The 18,112-nt window shown below is 45.0% G+C and overlaps 1 protein-coding gene across 1 annotated transcript; it reads left to right on the top strand.

Moving 5' to 3' along the window:
• The first annotated feature begins 270 nt into the window (after window positions 1-270).
• MTURN (maturin, neural progenitor differentiation regulator homolog) lies at window positions 271-17,687 on the top strand. The gene is made up of 3 exons (XM_069730052.1): window positions 271-793; window positions 13,178-13,300; window positions 16,558-17,687. The coding sequence occupies exons 1-3, from the start codon at window positions 632-634 to the stop codon at window positions 16,666-16,668; spliced, it is 396 nt and encodes a 131-aa protein (XP_069586153.1). The 5' UTR covers window positions 271-631; the 3' UTR covers window positions 16,669-17,687.
• Window positions 17,688-18,112: the final 425 nt, after the last annotated feature.

Raw genomic sequence — 18,112 nt, 5'->3', positions numbered from 1 at the left:
TTTTTGCACACTAGAGCATGTCACTTCTGTCAGTGTTTTTCACATGACAACAAGTGCTACATTTTTACAGTCTCACATTTCACAAAAATGTTGCGACTTTTTGTGCTTGATGACTTGTTTGCCCAGAACTCAGCAGCCCGAGACGGTGACCCCACACACCCTGGAGCTGAGGGGCCCTGCACAGTGTGTAGCTGCCCTGCAGCAGGTTATGGCAGCACTAGAGGAGGGCGAGTTGTGCGGCTTTATAGGTGGAGTTCCCCTGTCAGCCATGCACTCTGCCGGTGCTGTGCGGTGCGGTGAGCAGGGCGCGGGGCTATAACGCCGGGGATGCTGCAGCTTTCATCCTCTCAGCAGCGAGCGCAGCCGCCGGTTGGGCACCGCCTTAATGACGTCACGGGGACTGACGACCCAGCTGTTCGCAAGGCAGGGCCTGCCGTGACGTCACCGCCCTGCATTATCTCCGTCACGCGGCAGCTGCGCTCGGAGCGGCTGGGGAGGTGAACAATACCCGAGCACCCGCTGCATCTCCGCCGCCGCCGCCGCCGCCGCGGCCTTCCTGCCCCCGCCCTCCCCGAGCAGCATGTAAACAATGCATACATAGCTGTCACCGGGAGATCGCAGCGCGGCCACGATGGATTTTCAGCAGCTGGCGGACGTCGCCGACAAATGGTGCGCGAACACCCCTTTCGATCTGATCGCCACCGAGGAATCGGAGCGGAGGATGGACTTCTACGCCGACCCCGGGGTCTCCTTCTACGTGCTGTGCCCTGACAACGGCTGCGGGGACAATTTTGTGAGTATTGCGATGTGCCAGGTGCCTGCGCTGCGGACGAGGCCTGGTGGGCATGGCGGGCGTGCAGGAGGGGGCTTGTCATGGTGGGCACTGCTCGTGTATCCCATAGGCCTAGTGTTTGTGATGGGCTGGCACGTGTCCTGCTGCTGCACTGCAGGGTTCAGGCCTGGCACTGTGTGTATGGGCAGCAGCCACCACTGGCATCATCGCCCACCATACATACCGCCAACAGCTGCTCCCCTGCACAGAGCCATGCAGGCCACTGCCCTGGAAGATTACTCACTGGGCCAGCACAGTGCCAGCGTGCCATGGCATCTACACAGGGCACAATTACATGCTGCAGTATCACATGTGCCTGACAATAAGCAGTAGATGATGGAGGTGGCACCCCTGGGTACAGAGGTGGGCAGCTCCCCCCCCCCTTCCAGTCACATAAGTGGGCAGCCCCCCCCCTCCAGTCACGTATGTGGGCAGCCCCCCCCTCCGGTCACGTATGTGGGCAGCCCCCCCCCCTCCAGTCACGTATGTGGGCAGCCCCCCCCTCCGGTCACGTATGTGGGCAGCCCCCCCCCCCCTCCAGTCACGTATGTGGGCAGCCCCCCCCTCCAGTCACATAAGTGGGCAGCCCCCCCCCTCCAGTCACGTATGTGGGCAGCCCCCCCCCTCCAGTCACGTATGTGGGCAGCCCCCCCCCCTCCAGTCACGTATGTGGGCAGCCCCCCCTCCAGTCACGTATGTGGGCAGCCCCCCCCCCTCCAGTCACGTATGTGGGCAGCCCCCCCCTCCAGTCACGTATGTGGCAGCCCCCCCCCCCCCCCTCCAGTCACATAGGTGGGCAGGCACCGAACAGTAGATTTTGTTCTTATCCCCAAGTAAAGAGCTGTTGGCTTCTTCATGCCCAGAGGTGGGCCAGTAAGGAGCGGTCCTTGAGGGATGTCATCATTTATCTGCTTCACGCGGTAACATTGGTTCTGGTTAATTTTTGGACACCAGCGTGTGATATTCCGTAGGGCTTGTAGCCGACCATGTATAAATAATGATAGAAAGAAACACTGGAGTGTGAAGACTTGTGTGGTCCGTTACCCGAGTCATTAGCTTCGAGTCTCAAAGTTTAAGGGATCTCCTCATCAGAAATGACCTCTCTAAAAGCAGTGTTTTTGTTACATGCATTTAAAAAAAATTGCTTCGCACTGGCCACTGAATTTTTCAGACTTACACTTCCTGTACTTTCAGGAAGAGTTTTCAGCAGGCTCCTTATCATCAGAGACACATACTAGCAGATGGCATAAAGAAAAGCCTAAGACAGACAGTAAATTTTAACCCTCAAAATATTTGTTTACAAAAGTTAAAGCGAACCTGTCACCAGATTTGGCCAATATAAGATATGGGCACCACCTTTCAGGGCTGATATACGTAACACTGTAGATAAACCCCCGATCCGACCTGCAAGTGAAGAAAGGTACCGTATATACTCGAGTATAAGCCGACCCGAGTATAAGCCGATCGACCCCCCCCCCCCCCTCCCCTCCCCCCTAATTTTGCCACAAAAAACTGGGAAAACTTAATGACTCGAGTATAAGCCTAGGGTGGGAAATACAGCAGCTACCGGTAAATGTCAAAAATAAAAATAGATACCAATAAAAGTAAAATTAATTGAGACATCAGTAGGTTAAGTGTTTTTGAATATCCATATTGAATCAGGAGCCCCATATAATGTTCCATACAGTTTATGATGGGCCCCATAAGATGCTCCATACAAAATAAAGCCCCATATAATGCTCCATACAGTTTATGATGGCCCCATAAGATGCTCCATATTAAAATATGCCCCATATAATGCTGCATAAAGGTTAATAATGGCCCCATAAGATGCTCCATAGACACATTTGCCCAATATAATGCTGCACAATTGTTGATTATGACCCCATAAGATGCTCTATACAGACATTTGCCCCATATAGTGCTGCACAAACGTTGATTATGGCCCTATAAGTTGCTCCATACAGACACTTGCCCCCAAAAATGCTGCACAAATGCTGATTATGGCCCCATACAGACACTTGCCCCCAAAAATGCTGCACAAATGCTGATTATGGCCCCATACAGACACTTGCCCCCAAAAATGCTGCACAAATGCTGATTATGGCCCCATACAGACACTTGCCCCATATAGTGCTGCACAAAAGTTATGGCACCATAAGAACACTTGCCCCATTTGCTGTTGCTGTGATAAAAAAAAAAAAAAATTACATACTCGCCTCTCGTCGCTCAGGCCCCTGGCACTTTCAATATTCACCTGCTCCTCGTTACGGCTCCGCTCCATCTTCAGCATCTTCTGCACTGACGGTCAGGCAGAGGGCGTGCACTAACCACATCACCGCGCCCTCTGATCTGAGCATCACTGCAGAAGATTCTGAAGAAGGGGCGGCGCCGGAACGGGGAGCAGGTGAATATCGCGCAGCGCTGCTCCCCTCCCCTTTAAACTCACCTGCTCCTGGAGCGGTCCCTGGCCTCCCGACGCCGCAGCTTCTTCCTGTACTGAGCGGTCACCGTTACCGCTCATTACAGTAATGAATATGTGGCTCCACCCCTATGGGAGGTGGAGCCGCATATTCAATACTGTAATGAGCAGTACCATATGACCGCTCAGTACAGGAAGAAGCTGGGGCGTCGGGAAGCCAGGGACCTACAGGCACCGCACCAGGAGCAGGTGAGTATAATTAGACAGCCCCCGCTCCCCCTCCTTTGCCGACCCTGGGTATGACTCGAGTATAAGCCGAGAGGGGGACTTTCAGCCCCCAAAAATGGGCTGAAAATCTCGGCTTATACTCGAGTATATACGGTAACTTTTATTATACTCACCCGGGGGGCGGTCCGTTCCGATGGGTGTCACAGGTCCTGGTCCGGCGCCTCCCATCTTCTTGTGATGCCGCCTTCCTGCTTACTTCATGGTTCCCCGGCATCGCGCTCCTGTGCAGGGGTACTTATCTGCCCTGTTGAAGTCAGAGTAAAGTACTGCAGCGTACAGGCATCGGGAAAGGTCAGAAAGGCCGGGCTCCTGCGCACTGCAGTACTTGGCTCTGCCCTCAACAGCACAGATAAGTTCGCCTGTGCAGGAGCGCAATGCTGGGAAGCCATGAAGTAAGCAGGAGGGCGCCATCACAAGAAGATGGGAGGCACTGGACCAGGACCTGCGACACCCATCGGATGGGACCGCCCCCCCCCCCCCCCCCCCCGGGTGAGTGTAATAAGACTTATTTTTCTTCTCTTGCAGGTCGGATCAGGGGCTTATGCTGTATATCAGTCACCAAAGGTAGCAGCCGTATCTTATATAGGCCAAACCTAGTGACAGGCTCACTTTAATAAAATCATCAAATGCAACCAATATTGTAACAAAGTGCTGCATATGATGGAATGGCACCCATAAGGGTTACCGTAATTCAGCACATACGTAGTAATTAGAATGGTCTAGATAACATGACTGAACTTGATATAGTATAATGAGGGGTTACATGCAGTGTAGCTGGTTTCCACGTGTCCCTGCTGCCCCAACGCGTGTTTCTCCCCTGTTCATCAGGGGGCATCGTAAGCGTTAACAAGTTGTCCCCTATTTTGTGAATGGTGAATAACTTGTCATATTGGGAAAATGAATTTCAAGGTTTTTTTTGCCGTTTTGGCAAACCCTTGTCCTCATGCAACTGTTGTGTACTTGCTCGCCCTGGGTCCGGTGCTGCACCTGGTGTCTCTTACTGTTACTGAGAAATCCGTGTTTGAAATCATATACAAATGGGGCTGAAGAGCTTTAGAAGTGTGGAAGCTCTTTTCAAGCCTCTATCACTCCGGCTCTATTGCCTGACAAGCGCTGCCTCCTCTTGCTTGACTGACAGCTCCTTTAATTGAAGTCCCACAATACAGGAGTGATCAGTCAAGCAGGAGGAGGCAGCCCTTTTTGGAAATAGAGCTTTAGTGACTGAAGCTTGAGAAGAGCTTCAATGCGCCGAAAGCATTTAAGGCTCATTTGCTTAAAAGGACAATTCTTTTTCATGGTTCTAAGAACTGAAAGGCAGGTAGCTTCTAACTCACTGCCTGGCGCTGACTCCGAGGGAACACAGACTGCTCCTGCCTGCAATTTTGCTCTTTCTCTTCCTGAGAGTAATGCAGTGGGGAGTCAGTTGTCAATCAGCATGACATCGGCAGACACACACCATCAAGAGGATAGAGGAGGAGGTTACTCTGTCGATGGGACATCACCGTAAGCTGTAGAATCACCAGCAGGAGTGGTCCGTGACTGCTCTGGGCCGGCAAAGATTGGTGCCGGGCACAACAAGCCGGTAGTTAGGAACTTACAGGCAAATAGTTCCTAGGCCCATAAGAAAAAATAAAATAGTTCCCGAAAACCACTTTAATCCATTCAAATGCTGCATTCTCAGTAATGAAGGAACAGACTGACCATGTAAAGGTATTGCTGGACTTGTCTTTGAAAGACCTACACTGGCATGTAAAAGTTTGGGCACCCCTTGTCAAAATTACTGTTAGGCCGGGGTCACACTTAGCGTAGGGAAATAGTCAGTTTTTTACAGGCGCAATACGCAGACAAGTTCCTAAACAGTGATCCGTATTCAACGCGAGGATGCAATTTTTTCTTTTCTCTAAAAATTATCCGTGTGCCATCTGTATGGCATCCGAAAGGTGAGATTTTCTCGCCGACTTGCAAAATGGACATAGAATGGATCCATGGGCTCAAATACTCGTGAAAAAAAAAAAATATATATATATATATATATTCTTAAAAGCCTGTAATTCAATTGCCGGCTTTTGCTATCTCCTTATCAGGCATGATATGAGACATGGTTTACATACAGTAAACCATTTCATATCCCTTATTTTTTTACATATTCCTCACTACTAATGTTAGTAGTGTCTGTGTGCAAAATTTGGTGGCTCTAGCTGTTAAAATAAAGGGTTAAATCACGGAAAAATCTGGCGTGGGCTCCCGCGCAATTTTCACCGCCAGAGTGGGAAACCCAGTGACTGAGGGCAGATATTAATAGCCTAAGGGGAAACCATGGTTATTGCTCCCCCCCCCCCCCCCCCCCCGGCTAAAAACATCTGCCCCCAGCCACCCCAAAAAAGGCACATCTGTAAGATGTGCCTGTTCTGGCACTTATCCTCTCTATTCCCACTCCCCTGTAGCGGTGGGATATGGGGTAATAAAGGGTTAATGTCACCTTGCTAATGTAAGGTGACATTAAGCCTGGTTAATAATGGAAAGATGTCAATAAGACACCTATCCATTATTAATCCAACAGTAGTAAAGGGTTAATAATACACACACACACACACACACACACACACACACACACACACACACACACACACACACACACACACACAGTTTTAAAATCTTTATTGTAATCCACCTGAAGACACTCGTTTTGTAAAAAAAAAACCATAAAAAAGCAACGATATCCCACACCTCATGTCCCACTCTGTAAATCCATCTGAAGGGGTTAAATACATTTAGAACCAGGAGCCTGCCAATGTAGCTGTTGCTCCTGGTTGTAAAAACTGGGGAATGAATGGAATGCAGGGGAACTTCGCTTTGTAGACTTTGCGGTGCTGCGCCCTCTGCTGGCATTAACTCATGAATTATGAGCAAGAGAATTTTTTTTGAATATTTTCTCACGCTCTCACAGGCATGAGTTTTTCTAAGCAGCTGCCTAACACTCTGAAAATGAAAATGGTGGAGGTCCAAAAAGCAGGAGAAGGCTATAAGACGATAACAAAGCATTTTCAAGTTGCTCTTACCTCAAATTGAAATGTATTTAAGAAAAGGCAGTTAACAGAAATGGTGGAGGTCAAGATAAGGTCTGGAAGATCAAGCAAAATTTTAGTGAGAGCTGCTCGTATTGCTAGAGAGGCAAATCAGAACCCCTGCTTGACTGCAAAAGACCTTGAGAAAGATTTAGCAGACTCTGGAGTTGTACATTGTTCCTACTGTTCAGAGACACCTGCTCAAATATGGCCTTCATCGAAGAGTCATCAGAAAAAAGCCTCTCCTGCATCCTCACCATAAAATTCAGCATCATAACTATGTAAAAGAACATCTATACAAGCCTGATGCATTTAGGAAACAATCCTGTGTACTGATGAGTTTAAAATAGAACTCTTTAGCCGGAAAGGTCAATGGTATGTGTGGAGAAAAAAGGGCACATAATGTCAGAAAAAGAACATCTCGCCAACCATTAAGCAATGGAAGTGATCTATCAAGCTTTGGGGTTGTGTTGCAGCCAATGGCACAGGGAACACTTCATGGGTTGAGGGAAGAATTTCAACAAATTCTTGATGCAAACATAACACCATACATAAAAAAGCTGAAGTTGGAAAGAGGATGGCTTCTACAAATGTATAATGATCCTAAACACATGTCAAAATCCACAATAGATTATCTCAAAAGGTGCAAGGCTTTACAATGGCCCTCACAGTCCCCTGATCTGAACATCATTACAAATCTGTGCCTCCTCTTGCAGCATTATCGTCCCCGGCGCCTGCGCATTAAGTTTTGGTTTTTTTCGGGCGTGCGCAGTTGCGCTGTCCTTTGTACTTACAGCGCAGGGAACGATAATGCAGCAAGAGGAGGCGGCGCTCACAGCTCCGGAGTGACGGCTGTGCTGCGTCTGATTAGGAAGGAAAGACCCGCCTCCCTAGTGATTTCACGGTATGAGGGGGCACATTTTATAAGCGTTTATTTCAGCGTGTGCAGGCATCATAACTAAAAGAGCCACCTTGTCAGAATGCAGTATTTGTGCTGCACAAGGTGGTTCTTTTAGTTACAAACGCCTGAGAGGGGTGACAGGTTCCCTTTAACCAGCAGATTAACCCCATATCTGCAGGTTAATAGTGTGTTGTTGTTTTTTGTTGTTGTTTTTTTGTTTGTTTGTTTTCAAGTGACAAGTTTCCTTTAAGGAGGCCACTACAATGCTCCTAGAAGTTGTCTCTTTATTTACATATTCACCAAAATGTTTGTTTGAAAAATACTGAAGTGCAGGGAATTTAGATGCATTTCTTTTCAAAATATATTGGTCCAGAGTTACAATAATCATCTGAGTAATGGAAAGTGCCGTTAGGGACATTTTAACCCCTTTCCGACCTTTGACGCCACATAGGCGTCATGAAAGTCGGTGCCAATCCGACCTGTGACGCCTATGTGGCGTCATGGAGCGATCGCGTCCCTGCAGATCGGTTTAAAGGGTTAACTCCAATTTCACCCGATCTGTCAAAATGAAAAAATTGAGGCTAAAATAAATTTTTTGTGGAGAAAAAAAAAAAAAAAAGTACTTTCATTTTTACGGATCAATTTGTGAAGCACATGGGGGTTCAAAGTGCTCACTATGCATCTAGATAAGCTACTTGGGGGGTCTAGTTTCCAAAATGGGGTCACTTGTGGGGGAGCTCAAATGTTTAGGCACACAGGGGCTCTCCAAACGCGACATGGTGTCTTCTAAAGATTGGAGCCAATTTTTCATTGAAAAAGTCAAATGGCGCTCTTTCCCTTCAGAGCCCTGTCATGCGCCCAGACATTGGTTCCCCCCACATATGGGTATCGGCGTACTCAGGACAAATTGTACAATAACGTTTGGGGTCCAGTTTCTCTTTTTACCCTTGGGAAAATAAAAAAATTGTTGCTAAAAGATCATTTTTGTGACTAAAAAGTTAAATGTTCATTTTTTCCTTCCATGTTGCTTCTGCTGCTGTGAAGTACCTGAAGGGTTAATAAACTTCCTGAATGTGGTTTTGTGCACCTTGAGGGGTGCAGTTTTTAGAATGGTGTCACTTTTGAGTATATTCAGCCATACAGACCCTCAAACTGACTTCAAATGGGAGGTGGTCCCTAAAAAAATGGTTTTGTAAATTTCGTTGTAAAAGTGAGAAATCGCTGGTCAAATTTTAACCCTTATAACTTCCTAGCAAAAAAAAATGTTGTCTCCAAAATTGTACTGATGTAAAGTATACATGTGGGAAATGTTATTTATTAACTATTTTGTGTCACATAACTCTCTGGTTTAACAGAATAAAAATTCAAAATTTGAAAATTGCGAAATTTTCAAAATTTTAGCTAAATTTCCATTTTTTTCACAAATAAACACAAAAATTATTGACCTAAATTTACCACTTACATGAAGCCCAATATGTCACGAAAAAACAGTCTCAGAACCATTAGGATCCGTTGAAGCGTTCCCGAGTTATTACCTCATAAAGGGACACTGGTCAGAATTGCAAAAAATGGCCAGGTCATTAAGGTCAAAATAGGCTGGGTCATGAAGGGGTTAAGGAGCGCTGCTTAACCATAGGCTTTTATGGGAGTGCAATCCTTATTTTGGCCAATAAAATTCTCAATTTTTAAGACCTGGAGTTAAAAAAAAAAAAACATCTTTTAAATGTTTTTTTTTTTTTTTTTTTATTTTAAGTAGCCACCCAAATGTCTGCAATAGTTTACTGCAACCAGAGTATAGTTACAGCCCATGGATACAAGAGGAGTTGTTCCACAATCCGCTGCAGAAGTCAGACTTCTTGTACAGCTGAGCTCCTGCGGTGTGTATGCTATGTAAACTGCCATATTGGTGAAATTTCTGGTTGCCACTTGTAGCTTGAAGGTAGTGATGTTCTGTAGTAGGGGATGTACCTCCAAACAATTAAAGTTATCGGGGACATTTTTTTTTTCCCCTTTTTAAGTAGCTAAGCACTTATGGGCAGGCCTTACCTGCTTGATTTGCCGTGTGACGATCTCCCCAGTCACAGACTGCTCCTGCCGGTGGTTCTCCCACTTCACGTGATGTCACGACCAGGGCCTTTGAGTCGGTGTCCATTTTGGTGGAGTTGGAGATGGTATGAAATGGGCCGACACTGACTCCTAAAATATATAATACATTAGGTACAGAAGTACAATGCAGGATGTGCTGTACAAGTTCTCATAAGAATTTGGGAAGCGCACAGTTCAGGCCAGTGACGCTATGGGTCTGAACTGTAATCAAGTTGGAGTGCACCGTCCCTGAAAAGCAGGCTGCTGGGTTGCAGTTTATTTCAGAACACAGGATAAGGCCTCTTTCACATTTCCATCTTTCTGTTTCCGTCACAATCCGTCATTTTGTGGAAGGGGGAAAAAAAACAAAAAACGGATCTAGCAAATATTGCTGCTGGATCCGTTTTTTTCTCATAGACTTCTATTAGTGACGGATGGCCTTCCGTTTCATCCGTCGTGCACTGGAACGAGGAACGTTTTTTCTGTACGTCAGAAAAGGTAAGAATATCACGATTTTATTTTTTTTTTTACCATTATATCTTTTTACTATTGATGCTGCAAAAAAGAAGAGAGAAAATTCTTCCGCGCACGCTCAGTTTGAAAAGACGTCATCCTTCGCTGGATTCCTGCTTTTCACAGTCAGCGACGGATCCTGCGTCCATAGGCTTCCATTATAGCCAACGATGGGCAGCGCAGGATCCGTCGCTGACTGTGAAAAGCAGGAATCCAGCGAAGGATGACGTCTTTTCAAACTGAGCGTGCGCGGAAGAATTTTCTCTCTCTCTTCTTTTTTGCAGCATCAATTGTAAAAAGATATAATGGTAAAAAAAAATAATAAAAAAATCGTGATATTCTTACCTTCCGGCGCTCCCCCCCCCTCCCCCAATGCTCGCAATGCTGCCGGCAGCTCCGGTTCCCAGTGATGCATAGCGAAATGACCCGATGATGTAGCGGTCTCGCTATGCGTCACTGGGAACGGAGCATCGGGAAGGCTGCAGGGTCTGCGCGGTACGCCGGAAGGTAAGAATATCACGATTTTTTTATTTTTTAATTATTTTTATCATGGGTTGTGTATGCGTTTTCGCAGCGAAAAACCTTGGCGAAGACTCATGCACAATGTGTGCACATAGCCTTCTAGGATGCATTGGAATCGTCAAAAAAAACGGCTCCAGTGCATCCGTTTTTTACAGGTAGCACAAAATCCGTCTTTTCAAAATTTTGACGGATTGTGACTAATAGTAAAAAAAAAAAAACAGAAGTGTGAAAGAGGCCTAAGACAACACCTTTTATATCCTGGATTCACAGCCACACAGTTCAGTACCAATACTTATTGTCGACCATGCTGATGCTTTTGATGATTTGATTAGAGGGCAGGAATCCCTCATGTTTCTGTTCTGTGTATACGAGACATCATAACTGCTTGTCTCTATCCTCTAGCTCAGAGAGAACTGAAAAATGCAGATGGAGCCCACGGGGATGGAAATTGATTAAAAATGTTGGGTACAAGCTATATAATGGCCAGGAATAGTGTTATTCCTCATGTACACACACTTACTTGTGATTTCAGGTAACCTTTTAGAGTAAATGTACCTTCACACTGAACGATATCGCTAGCGATCCGTGACGTTGCAGCGTCCTGGCCAGCGATATCGTTCAGTTTGACAGGCAGCAGCGATCAGGATCCTGCTGTGATGTCGTTGGTCGCTGCAGAAAGTCCAGAACTTTATTTCGTCGCTGGACCTCCTGCAGACATCGCTGAATCGGCGTGTGTGACGCCGATTCAGCGATGTCTTCACTGGTAACCAGGGTAAACATCGGGTTACTAAGCGCAGGGCCGCGCTTAGTAACCCGATGTTTACCCTGGTTACCAGCGTAAAAGTTAAAAAAAAAAAAAAAAAAACTACATACTTACCTTCTGCTGTCTGTCCCCGGCGCTGTGCTTTCCTGCACTGGCTGTGAGCGCCGGCCAGCCGGAAAGCAGAACGGTGACGTCACCGCTCTGCTTTCCGGCCGCTGTGCTCACAGTCGGTGCAGGAAAGCACAGCGCCGGGGACAGACAGCGGAAGGTAAGTATGAAGTGTTTGGTTTTTTTTACGTTTACGATGGTAACCAGGGTAAACATCGGGTTACTAAGCGCGGCCCTGCGCTTAGTAACCCGATGTTTACCCTGGTTACTGGCATCGTTGGTCGCTGGAGAGCTGTCTGTGTGACAGCTCTCCAGCGACCAAACAGCGACGCTGCAGCGATCGACATCGTTGTCGGTATCGCTGCAGCGTCGCTGAGTGTGAAGGTACCTTAAGAGTTAAATTAGTTAATTGAACAGATATGCTTGTTATTAAATGTCTTTTCATAGCAGACAGGTGAACCATAGCCATATATAATGTACACATTGGGAATTCTCCTGGCAAATACAAAACACAGGCATCGATAACACAATAGGGCTATAGTCACATTTTTATCATTGAGGACAATGTGCAAGTCAACTGCAGTGAGCTTTAAACTGGGAACTACAGGCAGCCAGAGTTTTAAAGGTGTTATCTAGGGCTTTTATTTTGTGTATGGGGCTAAAAACAAATGTATTTGTCTGTTCTTTATGCTCTCAGCTCATTCAGAAATTTCCCCGACATCATTTCACCACATGTTAACAGAGCAGTGATTCTTTTCTAGTCTGCTCTGTCCACGGGGTGTCACTGCCATCGCCCTGCTGATTGTCATCTGGCTCCCCGCAGTTAGACAGTGGGGAGCAGGCTGTCAATCGGCATGATACTGGCACAGACGCCCCGATGATAGAGCAGACCTGAAAAGAAGGCACTGCTCTGTTGACACATGGTGAAATGATACAGGGAAAATCACTGACTTAGCTGAGATAGAATGTCCCTGTACAGGACAGGCAGATTCATGCCGATTAACAGAACGGATGAGCTGATTCTGCTCTGATGACGTGATGTCAGTGGAAACAGAGGAATTGCCCGTGACCTCTGAGTCGGCAGGACCGGCAGGTAGTTATTAGCAAACTGCCTGTTATTTTTTTGCATATGGGACCAAGACCTTAAGAGTCGTGGAATAATTTATACGGTTAACTTTTCAAGCCAAGGAGAAAATCTGCAGTAATGCTGTAAAATACTGAAGTCCTTTTTGGTGCATGGCAAAACCGCGACTTATTGGACCAGGTAGGAGGTTTTTGTGATGTTGCTAGAAGCATGGAATAAGAAATGGTGGTGACCATCTGAGCCAGCGCTCGATCTCCTTCTACACAACATTACATGATGAGCTCTCCATTATTAGTTTTGATTAATAAAGCCTGTAGACACAAAGATGATGATCTCCAATAGTTGTGCTAGCAGAACACTATAATCAGATACAAGACAAAATTGGGCATTCTCTGTGCTTGGCGCATATGTGGGCAGAAGACATGACAGTCCGATGGGTATAAATAATCATCCTTTGATGTCTCCTCATATACATAAGGCGGGAATGACCTTTTTTCCCCTGCCGCGGGGTCTGCCTCGATCGTGTTACATTACATATTTTATAGTTGCGGGGTATAATGGCTCATTGGTATTATTTTCTTCATTGTCTTGCAGCATGTGTGGAGTGAAAGTGAAGACTGCTTGCCTTTCCTGCAGCTAGCTCAGGATTACATTTCATCTTGTGGGAAGAAAACTCTTCATGAAATACTGGAGAAAGTCTTCAAGTCTTTTAGGCCAGTAAGTCCACTGTGTTGCCCAGTAAACATAAATGACTGCTCTCTCTGTATTTTATGTGGAAATCTTTTTTTTTTTTAATCTAGGTTACTGGATACTTGTACATTGATAGTAGTCAAAGTCCCCTGCTGATGACTCCACTTGTCCACAATCCATTAATGAGAGATTTCCATCTTCAGATATGTCATTTCTTGGATGGAATCTGTCAGCAGGATTTCATCCCCCAAACTATTCATATGCATAAGTAGCTCTTTCAAAGAGAAGTCTAGCAATACCATTACATGGCCAGTCCGTCCCCCCGTTACTGAGAAATAAGTATGTCACTCCAGCTGTATTCCGCACTGCTTGACTCACTGGCTCTATGTTGTGTGAAATCGGGCAAAGGAGCCTTCAGTCAAGGAAGAGGTGGTGGTGCTGGGCGGGAAGTGGAGCTGGAGTGACAGAGGCTTCAGATCTACAAATAGCTCTTAAGTCTGATTTGCATATCAATTCATACACTGATTTCTCAGTCATGGAGGAGCGGACTGCCCATGTAAAGGTATTGCTGGATTTGTCTTTGAATGAACTACATGAGCCTCTAAATTCCGTAGTTTTCTTTTTGGAGGAGGGAGGATCATATCCTGCTAATTGTCTTTAATGATCTCTGGGGCTCCAATTTCTGAGAACAAAGGGGTCTTCGGTCCTGTATCCTCTTGAAAGGAGCACTCCCAGGCCACCTATTGCAGTACGTCTCATTTCAGGTGAATAGGCCAGACAGCGGTTACCTGCACAGCTGTTTTACCAGCAACACCCTGTGCCGGAGGGAAAACTAAAAATGATGCAGCCTCTCCATTCTCAGGATTGGTGGGAGTCCCAGAGATTGTTCCCTGTGTGATCATTATGTAATGGTAAATCCTATATTGCAATGGGAATATGCCACAAAAATAATCTTCCACGTTCCTTTCTCTTGAAGTCCTGTTAGTTTATCTCATTTAACCCCAACAGAACATACTTGGGTGACTGCAGGTGGGACTTTGTCCCCTTTAACTTTTTATAACTGGATCACATAATATAATCCTAAAATAAAGTTTAAAGGGGCTGTCTGTGATAGAAAATACATTGGATGTGTTAAAAATAATAAACGGATAATATAAAAAAAATAAATGCATGCAGAAATTGCATACTCTCCTTCCCGCTCCCCCGCAAATCTAGCAGATCTCTGCTTCCGGAAGCAATTCCTGCTCCGTTCAGAAGTCAGGACCACTGCAGCCTGTGATTGGCACAGTACCAAGGCTATTTTGGTTTGGTCATCTCTGCCCCTAGAGATTGCAAAACAAATACATATACGGTAAATGTCCATTCTAAAGAGACCTCTCATCGTGACTCTCATGTTCCGTGTCTTTGCTATTTGCCATTGACCAGAATCCATTTCTGACACTTTGATTGTCAGACTAGCCAGGAATTTAATTTGTTTGATTACATAAAGGTTTTTCTTAATAAAATTCTTGTAGCCAATTCAGGATGTGTAATTCTCGGCTAGAGATAAAGCCGTATAGATGGAGTTCTTCATCCCTGACCATTGTATTAATATCTGGCTTGGCCGCAGTACGCTAAAGCTGTGAGACTTGTGATGAGGATCTTGCCAACACTTTAATGATTATATTGCATTATCCATGAGTAATACAATGAAACTGTTTCACTGCCGCTTTGCTCACAATACAGCGACTACTGCTCCCTTTTTGTGTTACAGGCACTCTGCAGAGCCATGCCGTATTCAGCAAGCACTATTCACCATAATGGCTCCTCTTTCTAGTGAAAAGATAAGCTTGATTTCCTGGCATAACATTGGATGACCAGAAATTTGGGGAATTTGATTTTTGGGGGTCATGGCTCACAGATGTTCACCTGTGGTTATCGAATGGCTCCCAAAGTATAGAATAAAGAGGACCTGTTGCCACTTTTTACATGTTAAATTGATTACCTCATCATTAAGGAGCTGAAGAGAAGAATAAAACATAGTTTTTATTTCTTTTCTCCGTTGCAGAGTTATTGATGTGTAAAGTTTATGGCTCCCGATGTGCTAATTTCCTATTCAACCAAGAGGGAGCTAACAACAGCTTCTCCTCTGGGGGTGTTCACTTTTTCCCCTCTGCCGGGGCATTATACCCCAAGACCTAGGATGGCACTATAGCATTGTAGGTCATTCTGTTACAGCACAGCTCTTCTCACGGCACTTGTAATGTAGGTAAGCTCTGGGAGTGAGGATCACACCTAGGCCCCGACATCCTCTTTAATGGCTCTCCCTAGATATAAATGATGATTTATCCTTTCTGAAATTTAATGTTAAAATGTAATTTAAAGCCAGCCATGCATGTGAGAGACCTGTTCGCCGGTCATCTGTGTCCCCCTACACAAGTGCTCAGCTCTCTGGCAGCCACTTATCTCACATGTGAACAGTAGGATTTGCCTTTAAAATTCTTACTGCCGATCTTTCCCTCCCCTGACATCATCTGGAAGAAAGTTAAAGAAGGGGAAACCTCCTCTATCCATACATGAAAATGGGTAGATTTGGTCAACATTCATTTAAAAGGCATCAACAGCTTTTAGTATGTTTCATACAAGTGAAAGTGTGTTTTCGGATGGGCAATGTTCACTATTAGCATGTTAACACCAATAATACAAAATCCATTTTCCGTGTTTTCTATATACACGCAACTTGTTGGTAGTCTCCATGTCATATTGTTGTAAGAGGAAAAAAAATCGCAATGTCTTTTACCACATTACTATTTTTTAATGTCAAAGATTCTGCTAGGTTCTTTATTTCTTCTCTTGAAAACTTTGTTGGGTACAGGAGAGCTATGCCTTAAACCTGCCATACACATAAGATGGCTGTTGTCTTATCGTTGTGCCGTCAGCCACCTCATCCATCTCTCCCATACATGAGTGTTCATTCTCATGGGTTCTCTATGAAAAAGCCGATGATGGACATCTCTGCTGCCAACTTATCTCCTGGAGAATAGGACATGCCCAATTATCATCTCCCACAATAATCTGTTGGGTCGCCCCCAGATGCATTAAAATGCCTGATGAACCTGTCAATGATTGGCAGGTTAGACCACCATTAGTCTAACATGTATGGAGGCCTTTAGATCCAACAATGCTTAGTTAGTAATGTAGAACGGTATCACAAGTTGCTCCTGGCTGTTTTGCTTATGAGCTATTAATATTACTTGCGTAATGAGTTCTGGTCTCTGATGGATTCCGTCTTTTATTTCCTACAGCTACTTGGTCTCCCAGATGTGGATGACGACACTTTTGAAGAATACAATGCAGACGTGGAGGAGGAGGAACCCGAGGCAGATCACCAGCAGATGGGGGTCAGCCAGCAGTAGAAGACCTAGGCTATCCCTTATAGGAAGGAAAACAAACCCAACATAATGTAATAGTAAACACATTTTGACAAAAATGCAGAAACACTCACAGCGAGCAGAGCATCAGGCTTGCCGACAGCAGCGTTTCCATGGGAGTTTTGTTGCTTTCCATCCATTTCCGATTCTAGAATTTCTATCATTGTTTTTGAGGTTGTTGGGCTCAGTTTGGAATGGATCTGACTAATCGGATTTGTAAGTGACGATTTACTGATTTGATAACAATGGATGGGGAGCTATAAATGTTGGTTGTAAACAAAATGACCCAAAATTAGTATTCCTGACTGATGTTTTTTAAGTGAACATAGCGAGCACTGAATATTATTTCTATTTTGAGGAAGACCAAATAGAAATCCACTGTCTTGTTTTTTACACATTCCCAACTCCATAGAGTATAATAGGATTTTTTGCTATGATTAGTGATCAAATCTCAATGAGGGAGAAAGGGCATCACTTAGCCAGGATACCTAGAGGCCCAAACTGAGCAATGGGTTAAATTTGGCTAGTTGTTATAGAATGTCTGTGGTCTTACCTTATCAAGAAGCAATAGAAAGCACTGGCTTTCGAAGTAATAACTGTTCCCTCTTAGATGAGCAATCTGATTCTAAAATAACAATATTAACATATAAAGTTTATAGCCCCAGAAATGGATTCCTTTAGTAAATACTTTTTCCTGAGTTTAGAGGTGGTATGGCTTAATAAACTCTCTTACACCCCATGCAACAAGAGACTATTTTGTTATCTAAATGTTATAAATCAGAGTGGCCAATAAGTAGTCCATCCGATAAATTATTTAATGTATTACAAATGCTGTATACATTATTTATTACTAAAACAGACTCTGGTAAAAATATGAGAGCTCTGTACTTGGAAAAAGTCCTTCCAAACTGCAGAAGTTCATTATTACTATTAGATTAGTATTTCTCATCAGAAATAGACTAGACTGAAATCACAAACCATACGTTTTGGATTTTTTTTTTTTTTCAATAAAGAACGTCACTTGTGAGAGAGAGCCCCACGCTGAATTTTGTTTAATGTACACATATATACGTTCTGCTGTTAAAAGTCATGGCTTCCTGTGAGTAATGCTATCCCTCCATAATGTACTTGTTATGAGTGGGGCATTGCGTTGCACCAGCTAAGAGAGTGATAGTGATGGTGGACTTGAAGAATAAGGTCATCCAACATTTACGAACTGGGTGTGGACTACGATGTCCAGATCTGAACTCGACAACTTTGTGTAGGCCCATGAAGCTGTTGAGTTTGAGTCAGGAGACCTTCGGCCAACCTAGATAGCGTGGCCTGTACTCGGACCGTGAATATTGGACGTGTAAAACTGGCCTTTCACTCGCCAGTTATCAGCAAGTTGCCCCCAGGATATTCTGCAGACATTCGTGAGCTGCTGGTG

The sequence above is a fragment of the Ranitomeya imitator genome, chromosome 6, assembly GCF_032444005.1.
Source record: "Ranitomeya imitator isolate aRanImi1 chromosome 6, aRanImi1.pri, whole genome shotgun sequence".
Classification (NCBI taxonomy): Eukaryota; Metazoa; Chordata; class Amphibia; order Anura; family Dendrobatidae; genus Ranitomeya; species Ranitomeya imitator.
Note: the sequence above shows the minus strand (reverse complement) of the source record. Positions and strands in the feature narration are given on the sequence as shown.